General features: G+C 63.8%; 3 protein-coding genes across 10 annotated transcripts in view; 2 read left to right on the top strand and 1 right to left on the bottom strand.

Moving 5' to 3' along the window:
• The window catches only part of SGF29 (SAGA complex associated factor 29), a 77,208-nt gene that overhangs the window by 6,871 nt on the left and 61,438 nt on the right, over positions 1-8,899 (bottom strand). The window lies entirely within an intron of this gene.
• On the top strand, positions 7-4,055 carry MAZ (MYC associated zinc finger protein). 2 transcript variants are annotated; one of them, XM_032155763.2, is made up of 6 exons: positions 7-165; positions 248-1,092; positions 1,500-1,563; positions 1,841-2,012; positions 2,810-3,033; positions 3,349-3,436. In XM_032155763.2, the coding sequence occupies exons 1-5, from the start codon at positions 55-57 to the stop codon at positions 3,010-3,012; spliced, it is 1,395 nt and encodes a 464-aa protein (XP_032011654.2). In that variant the 5' UTR covers positions 7-54; the 3' UTR covers positions 3,013-3,033; positions 3,349-3,436. The 2 variants fall into 2 exon arrangements, with proteins under 2 accessions (XP_032011654.2, XP_032011655.2); XM_032155764.2 differs by lacking the exon at positions 2,810-3,033 and having other exon boundaries at positions 3,349-4,055.
• PRRT2 (proline rich transmembrane protein 2) lies at positions 5,436-8,899 on the top strand. Of its 3 annotated transcripts, XM_032155789.2 has the most exons (4): positions 5,438-5,601; positions 6,268-7,211; positions 7,613-7,745; positions 7,908-8,899. In XM_032155789.2, exons 2-4 carry the CDS (start codon positions 6,333-6,335, stop codon positions 7,916-7,918), a joined length of 1,023 nt encoding a protein of 340 aa, XP_032011680.1. In that variant the 5' UTR covers positions 5,438-5,601; positions 6,268-6,332; the 3' UTR covers positions 7,919-8,899. The 3 variants fall into 3 exon arrangements, with proteins under 3 accessions (XP_032011678.1, XP_032011679.1, XP_032011680.1); XM_032155787.2 differs by having other exon boundaries at positions 5,436-5,601; positions 7,613-8,893; XM_032155788.2 differs by having other exon boundaries at positions 5,436-5,629; positions 7,613-8,893.

The raw sequence follows: 8,899 nt of genomic DNA, 5'->3' as shown, positions 1-8,899 counted from the left end.
CTGGCCCCCCCCTTCCCCGTGCTGGGCCTGGACTCCCGGGGGGTGGGCGGCCTCATGAACTCCTTCCCGCCACCTCAGGGTCACGCCCAGAACCCCCTGCAGGTCGGGGCTGAGCTCCAGTCCCGCTTCTTTGCCTCCCAGGGCTGCGCCCAGAGTCCATTCCAGGTGAGTAGGGCCGGCCGCGGCGGCCCGGGCTGGGGGGGCGCCCGCCCGCACCCGCGGCCCACTCGGCGCCTTGTCTCCGCAGGCCGCGCCGGCGCCCCCGCCCACGCCCCAGGCCCCGGCGGCCGAGCCCCTCCAGGTGGACTTGCTCCCCGTGCTCGCCGCCGCCCAGGAGTCCGCCGCGGCTGCTGCGGCCGCTGCCGCCGCTGCTGCCGCCGTCGCTGCCGCGCCCCCGACCCCTGCCGCCGCCTCCACGGTGGACACAGCGGCCCTGAAGCAGCCTCCGGCGCCCCCTCCGCCACCCCCGCCCGTGTCGGCGGCCGAGGCCGCGCCCCCCGCCTCCGCCGCCACCATCGCCGCGGCGGCGGCCACCGCCGTCGTAGCCCCAACCTCGACGGTCGCCGTGGCCCCGGTCGCGTCTGCCTTGGAGAAGAAGACAAAGAGCAAGGGGCCCTACATCTGCGCTCTGTGCGCCAAGGAGTTCAAGAACGGCTACAATCTCCGGAGGCACGAAGCCATCCACACGGGAGCCAAGGCCGGCCGGGTCCCCTCGGGTGCTATGAAGATGCCAACCATGGTGCCCCTGAGCCTCCTGAGCGTTCCCCAGCTGAGCGGAGCCGGCGGGGGAGGGGGAGAGGCGGGTGCCGGCGGCGGCGCTGCCGCAGTGGCCGCGGGTGGCGTGGTGACCACAACCGCCTCGGGGAAGCGCATCCGGAAGAACCACGCCTGCGAGATGTGCGGCAAGGCCTTCCGCGACGTCTACCACCTGAACCGACACAAGCTGTCGCACTCGGACGAGAAGCCCTACCAGTGCCCGGTGTGCCAGCAGCGCTTCAAGCGCAAGGACCGCATGAGCTACCACGTGCGCTCACATGACGGCGCTGTGCACAAGCCCTACAACTGCTCCCACTGTGGCAAGAGCTTCTCCCGGTGTGCACGGGGCCTCGGCCGCCCGCTAGGCCATGGGGAGGGAGGGACGCGACGGAGGTGGCCTGGCCGTGGCTGGCGGGGAGGGAGGTGGCTGCTGAGGCTGGGGAAGGGGAGCCCCTCCCAGGGCGGAGGGAGGTAGCCTCTCCCGGTTACCAGGGAGCAAGGGGTGGTCCTTTGTCGAGGAGGTGGGCCTTGGGGTTGACGGAAGCTTCGCGTGGGAGGAGGCGGCGGCGGCGGCGGCGGCGGCGGCGGCTGGGCTCCAGGGGAGGGATTTCCTGCTGAAGTGGCGCTGTGACGGCCTGGGCTCCGGGCGGAGGCGCAGGGATCCTCGGAAAGGCCTGTGGTGCAGTTTGGTGGATTTGGGGCGCACCACCTCCGCCCTAACCCCAACCCCAACGTGTCCCCAGGCCGGATCACCTCAACAGTCACGTCAGACAAGTGCACTCAACAGAACGGCCCTTCAAATGTGAGGTAGGAAACCCGCCTCCTCCTGTCTTGGTTTTCATGATTTTGATCCTCATGGTAGCTGTCTGAGTTCAGCCTCTCAGACCCCCTTTTTCTCTCTCTTCTTTTTGCCTTTTCACTCCATTTTCTCATCCCTTCTTCAAGGCCTCATCATGTCACTCCCATTTCCTACAGATCAAAGATCCCCAAGGCTCTGATTCCTTTAACCTCTTGCTCCCCCCTCCCCAGCCCGCCAAGCTTTAACTCTCCTGTGACACCCCCCACGCCCCTCCCCCCTCCCCAGAAATGTGAGGCAGCTTTCGCCACGAAGGATCGGCTGCGGGCGCACACAGTACGACACGAGGAGAAGGTGCCATGTCACGTGTGTGGCAAGATGCTGAGCTCGGCTTATATTTCGGACCACATGAAGGTGCACAGCCAGGGTCCTCACCATGTCTGTGAGCTCTGCAACAAAGGTACATGCCGAGGGCTGCCGGGAGGGCCAGGGGCAGAGGGTGGGTGCCTGGCCAGACGCCCTGCCACGGATACGGGCTAAGGGTGCTGTAGCCAAGAGCTCGTGGCGTCTAGATTCCTCCAAGAGGTCAAGGGAGCAGCGGGGGGACACCTGAATGAACATCGTTAGACTCTAAGAAGTCTTGGCTGGAAGAGATGATCTGCCAGAGAGGTTGAACCTCCTGGTCATGTGTGGGGAGAGCAGGAGTGGAACTTGGCTGCTCTGGGGAAAAAGTAGTCAAGAAAGCCAGGTCTAGGGGTCACAAGGCAAGGTTTCCGCCGCGCAGCCACAAGGTCTTGTCTCCAGCTCCTGGGGCAGGTGGAGTACACGGGCCGGGCTTTACCAGCATGCACCGTGCACGGGTAGCAGAGAAAGCTGCCTTCAGTCAGACTCACCGGTTAAGTGGGTTGAGACCGCAGGGCACGGGAGGGAAGGGGACACAGCCGTCTCTGCTGAGGGTCAACCCTGCAAGTGGCTAGGAGTCAGTGTCCTGTCATCCTGGGAGAGGTCTCCCGGCCATGGAGAGTGAGCTTTGTAGGTACCAAGGCTGAGAAGCGGGCACCACGCAAGCCAGGCCCCAGGCTCAGGGAGGGGCTGTGCCTACCAGCCCCAGCAGAGCAGTTGGCCCCAGGCTACCAAGGATGCCGTGGGAGGAGGACAGGGCCATCTGAGGAGGGCATCCCCCGCCTAGGAGATCAGCCCCGTCTCTGGGGTCTCCGCCTGGCTGACCCCGCCCCATCCCAATCCACCCCCCAATAGGCTTCACCACGGCAGCATACCTGCGCATCCACGCGGTGAAGGACCACGGGCTCCAGGCCCCGCGGGCTGACCGCATCCTGTGCAAGCTGTGCAGCGTGCACTGCAAGACCCCTGCCCAGCTGGCCGGCCACATGCAGACCCATCTGGGGGGGGCCGCCCCTCCTGTCCCGGGAGACGCCCCCCAGCCACAGCCCACCTGCTGAGGGGGACCCCGCACCCACCAGGCAAGGCGTGGGGCATGGCTGGGGGGCGGGATGGGGGGTGTGGGGGACAAGGGGGCTCAAAGGGCCCAATAGGGGATCTCAGGAAGGCGAGGGATGCCCATGTACCACTCAGGCTAGGAAGACTTCTGGGCACAGGGAGGATTCTTGAGGAGAACTGCTCTGTCTGGGTGAGGATGCAGGCTGAGGCCTCTGGGGACCAGATAGGAAGTGAGCAACGGCTGTGTCCCAGGGGAAGCAGGCTGGGAAGGTGTGGGGTGAGGGCAAGGCTCTTGCCATTCAGATCGCACTGTGATCCGTGGTGTTTCTCGTGTGCAGGTACTGGTGAGGTTTGTCCAATGGCGGCGGCAGCGGCGGCGGCGGCAGCAGCGGCGGCGGCGGCAGCAGCAGTAGCAGCCCCTCCCACAGCTGTGGGCTCCCTCTCGGGGGCGGAGGGGGTGCCTGTGAGCTCTCAGCCACTTCCCTCCCAACCCTGGTGAGCTCCAAGTTGGTTGCGGGGGAGAGGGGAGAATGGAGTAGAGTCCCTTGGTACAGGCTCCTCTCCCCCCTCTTTTCCCACCAACTCCTATTTCCCCACCAACCAAGGAGCCTCCAGAAGGAAACGAGGAAGAAATGTTTTCTTAGGGGAATTCGCTAGGTTTTAACGATTTGTTTCTCCTGCTCCTCTCTTCTATCAGACCTGATCCCACACAAACCTGTCCCCTCGGTTGTGTTGAAGTCCCCTGGACAGTGGGCAGGGGTGGCAGAGAACACGAGCAGCCATTGCCCGTACTGCCTCTCCTCTCTGTAAGCCCATGCCCTGTCTTCCCAGGGACTTGTGAGCCTCTTCCCTCGACGGTCCTCTTCTCTCCCCTTGCTGTCTGCAGCCCTTCCCCGGGGAGTTGGTGCTTTCTTTTCCTTTTTTTTTTTTTTTTCCAGGGGGAGGGAGGAGAGGAAGGAGGGGGATCAGAGCTGTCCCAGAGAGGGAAAGCGGTGAGGTTTGAGGAGGGGCAGAAGCAGGGCCGGCAAAGGTTGTACCTTCATAAGGTGGTTGTGGGGGTTTGGGGTCAGGCCCTGAACATCGTCCTACTTGAGAATCTGTCAGGGGAAAAAGTCAAGGGGAGCAGAAGGAGGAGCCAGGAGGGCCAGAGGCAGAGAAGAGATGGAGTCTTAGGGGCCAGGGTGAGCGAGGGGTCCAGGGCCTAGAGGTGCTTCCTGGGGGCGGGGGAATGCAGCCAGTGTCCCCCTCCCCTCTTCCACCCCAGTTCCAGCCCTGGTCTTGTCTTCTCATCCCTCTTCCCCACGACAGAAGAAGTTGTGGCCCTGGCCATGTCATCGTTTTCCTGTGACCCCCGCATGTACCCCACTCTCCACCCCTTCCTTTTGCGCGGACCCCATTACAATAAATTTTAAATAAAATCCTGTTTCTGGCTCTGGATTGAATGAATTGCCCTCACTAAGCAACTGCCCCCACCCCGAAGGGTTTCTTCTCGGCCTCGTGTCCGTCAGTCCAGCCTTGCTCTGCCCTGTGCGGCTGTGGGGTTCTGGCTCCGCCCTCCCCAGGGGCAGCCTTATTGGCGGCAGCACAGACATAGGGCGGGGCCAAGGCTGTGGCTGTGGAGAGCAAGTTCCAGGTCTCTGGGGGAATTCCCAACCCGGACAGGCCCAGAATAGCCCCTGGAGGTTTGAAGAGGCCCCGTCAGAAACCCAAACAGAGCTGCCAGACGGGAATGCCGCCCTCCCCCGTCCGCCCCCATGGCCGCTGCTCAGCCCCCAGCCGCATCCCTCCCCGCGCGCGTCACGGCCCTGAGGCCATGGTGGGTGGATGCGGCTGCGGAAAGGCTGGGGAGTCCGAGCCCTAGGACTGGGAGCAGCGAGGTAGAGAATGAAAGCTGCACCTGTCCCTCATCCTGGGCATGGGCCACCCCGTGTTTACACGGGCTTCTCTGCCCAGCCCCTCCTGCCCCTTGGAATTCCCTTTCCTGTCCCCGCTCCGTCCTTTCCAGGGCCCCTTTTTTGAGCCTTCCAGCGCCAGTTTCTGCGGCTCCTTTCTGCAGGCTCCATTCTCTCCAAACCCCACCCTGCTCCTCCTCCGCAGCATCCCCGCGTCTTGCCCCATCTTCCTTGCCCTCCTCCTGCTCGTAGGGGCGCCTCCACCCGGTCCTGCCTGTCTCACTGGTCCCGTCTCCTCGCAGAACCCTCTCCGTTTTCCCCAAACCCCCGTCTCTTCCAGGGATCCCGGTGACCGTTGGCGGGAGGGGCCAGAGACTTAGGATGGAGGCGTCCCTCCTGGAGGCGCGCGTGGGAAGGGGCAGGGAGGGGGCGCGAGTGGTCCCCGGGCCGGTTGCCTGGGTAACGCGTGGCTCCCTTGGGCTGGCGGGAGGGGCCGGAGGCTCGCGAGGGGCGGGGGCGGCGCGCGACGGCGGCGGAGCGTAGGGGAGGGGACCGGAGAGGAGGGGATGAGCACACGGGAGGGGAGAGGAGGGAGACCCGCCGCCTCCCTCCCTCCCTAGCTGACTTGCTCCCTCCCGGGCTGCGGCTGCTGCAAAAGCCAGCAGCGGCAGCGGGAGCTGTCCGGAGGCCGGCGTCGAGGTGAGACCCGGGCAGACTGAGGCTGCGGGTAGGAGTGGACCGACCGACGGCCGACGCCGGGCGGACTGCACGGGAATGCGGGTGTCTAGAGGGCTGGTGGTGGTGCTGGGCGGGCTGAACCATCGGGAGGAGGCGCCAGCCCACCGAAGGCGAGGGAAGCCCCGGGAGAGGGGCTGACAGGGGATCGGAGGAGATAATCAGGTCCCCCAGAGAGGGGCGGGAGCGTCCTCGCCCTAAACGCGCAGCAAGAAAACCCGCACCGCCTGGGAGCCCAGGGAGGAGGGGAGAATGCAGAGGGAGTGGAATGCGAATGTCGGGTCCTCTGCCCAGTCGGCCTGTCGGAGTGCTGTTTGCACAGCTCGTTGATTTTGGGGTGCTGGGATCTGAGAGTCTGGATCTTGTTGGATGGACCCAGGGAGAGACCCTGGAGAAGGTCCTGCTTACAAAAGGGTTAATCTTCCCCAGGGCTCTCCAAGCAGAAGACTTTGAGTAGAGCACTCCTCCCCCAGGGATGTCCCACCCTAAGGCAAAGGAAACCCCAACTTTTCTTCCTCTCCCTAGAGGGAGTGCAAGGCCGGCCCCGAGACAGGAATGTGGCCCAACTGGGCCTGCAGTGCTGAGCGCCCTCTTCCCTCCTCACCCCAAGCCTATCTCCTCCTCTTCCAGGGTTTGCCGCCGTCTCTGCTATTCCATCCTCCCCATAGGGGCTCTCTCCCCCCTCCCATCTCAAGATGGCAGCCAGCAGCTCTGAGATCTCTGAGATGAAGGGGGTTGAGAAGAGTCCCGAGGTGCCAGGCAAAGGGCCTGGCCATGCTGAAGCTGAAACTGGCCCTCCCCAGGTCCTAGCAGGGGTACCAGACCAGCCAGAGGCCCTGCATCCAGGCCCAGACACCACTGCGGCCCTTGTGGACTCAGGGCCCAAGGCTGGGCTGGCTCCAGAAACCACAGAGACCCCGGCTGGGGCCTCAGAAACAGCCCAGGCCACAGACCTCAGCTTAAGCCCAGGAGGGGAATCAAAGGCCAACTGCAGCCCTGAAGACCCATGCCAAGAAACAGTGTCCAAACCAGAAGTGAGCAAAGAGGCCACTGCAGACCAGGGGTCCAGGCTGGAGTCTGCAGCCCCACCTGAACCAGCCCCAGAGCCTGCTTCCCAGCCAGACCCCCAGCCAGATTCCCAGCCTACCCCCAAGCCAGCCCTTCAACCAGAGCTCCCTACCCAGGAGGATCCCACCCCTGAGATTCTGTCTGAGAGTGTAGGGGAAAAGCAAGAGAATGGGGCAGTGGTGCCCCTGCAGGCTGGCGATGGGGAAGAGGGCCCAGCCCCTGAGCCTCACTCACCACCCTCAAAAAAATCCCCCCCAGCCAATGGGGCTCCCCCCCGAGTGCTGCAGCAGCTGGTTGAGGAGGATCGAATGGGAAGGGTGCACAGTGGACATCCAGGATCTCCCCGAGGTAGCCTGAGCCGCCACCCCAGCTCCCAGCTGGCGGGTCCTGGGGTGGAGGGGGGTGAAGGCACCCAGAAACCTCGGGACTACATCATCCTTGCCATCCTGTCCTGCTTCTGCCCCATGTGGCCTGTCAACATCGTGGCCTTCGCTTATGCTGTCATGGTGAGCCCCATGGGACCCTGGCCCAGGCCTGCTGTGGCTCCCAGCTTCCCGCCAGCACTGCAACAGAGCCCCTGGAGTAATCATGCCTTCCTTCCCCTCTCCTCTCTGCATGGATCCCACCTCCCCAGTTCCAGGGCCTTTGTTTGCCTCTCCCTAGGACCTAACCCTCTAAGCCACCACTGCCCTGCCCCTTTGGGTGGGAGGGATATGGAAACACATATGTCACACAGCCTCGCTGACCTGTGCCCTCCTCCCCCTGCCCCTCCACTCCTCCTTCCTCCCTTACCCGCCATCTATGGGGCTGGCCTCTCCCTCTTCTGGATGACTTTTCCACCTGATCCCTTCTGGGCTGGCTTCTCCTGACCCCGGCCATGTGCCTCCACCCCTCGCCCTAACCCCAGTCCCGGAACAGCCTGCAGCAGGGGGACGTGGATGGGGCCCAGCGTCTGGGCCGTGTAGCCAAGCTCTTAAGCATCGTGGCGCTGGTGGGGGGAGTCCTCATCATCATCGCCTCCTGCGTCATCAACTTAGGCGGTGAGTGGGGGCTTGGGACAGGCAGGGGAGGAATGGAAGGGTTGGCAAGGGCAGCTTTACTAACCCCTGCCCCTGCTCTCTCCTGTCTGTCCTCCTTACCTCTCCTTTGTCTCTCCTTGTCTCCCCCTCCCCCCGTCTGTCCTTCCCTCTCCTCTCCCACAGTGTATAAGTGAGGGGCTCTGCCCCGCATCCCAAGACTTTTCTTCCTGTTGGGAGCTGCCTTGGGCCCATCCCTCCCCTGGGGGGAGCCCAACTGATGGCCCTGGCCCCCACCCCTAAGGACCAAGGGAGCCTGAGCGGCCTTGTTTACAGCTTCTGTCCTGCTCCTGCATCTTGCCAGGCTCCTCTGCCAACTGTAGGCCTCCCTCATCCCTGCACTGGTTCCAACCTCCCTGCACTAATGCCTGCATCCCCTCCGGCCTCTTGGCCCCCTATCCCTGCACTTCTGGAAACCTCCCTGCACTCTGGAAACCTCCCTGAACACCTCCCCAGCTCTGCGCTCTCAGCCTCCCTGCATCTCTCCTGGCTTCCTTGCACTTCTTCCAGCCTCCCAAATTCTCTGGACCTCCACCCTGGCCTCCTCCTCCCAACTTTCATTGTCTTGGCATCTCTCAACCCTCAGTCCTCTCTTTCTTCCCTTTATCATCTCCCCTTTCCTCTCCACGTCCCGCCCCCTTCCTCTTCCTGCCTCCTCATCTCCCTTAAGCATCCTCTTCTCCAACCTCCCGTCACCGTTTACTCTGCAAAAATGACAGCACTTAGATGAGGCTTGGGGGCGGGGAGCAGTGTTGGGAGAGGGCTCCCCAACCCCGGGCTCGGACTGTTCTCTGCTGGGACTACCCAGGGTCGGACACCCTAGGGTGCCTTGCAGGTCGCAGAGCTGGCAAGCCGCTTGGGCCTCGTGTGGGGACTCGGGTGAGGGTGGCCAGCACTGGTTCCGAACGCACGCAGGGGAGAAGGAAGGGACGCGGCGCTGACCCTTCCAGGTCAGCTGGAGTTGACCCGCCCACCTGGGCTTTTCAACCCCAGTCCGCGAGTTTCTTTCTTGAAGGTGTCGGGGCTAGATTCATTCACGTGCTTCGTAACGAAATAATCCAAAAGATAGGACCAAAGCGCCCACTGGCAGGAGCGAGGGCGGGGCGGCGCGCTCTATA

This window comes from Hylobates moloch, unplaced genomic scaffold (assembly GCF_009828535.3).
Source record: "Hylobates moloch isolate HMO894 unplaced genomic scaffold, HMol_V3 SCAFFOLD_6, whole genome shotgun sequence".
Lineage (NCBI taxonomy): Eukaryota > Metazoa > Chordata > Mammalia > Primates > Hylobatidae > Hylobates > Hylobates moloch.
Note: the sequence above shows the minus strand (reverse complement) of the source record. Positions and strands in the feature narration are given on the sequence as shown.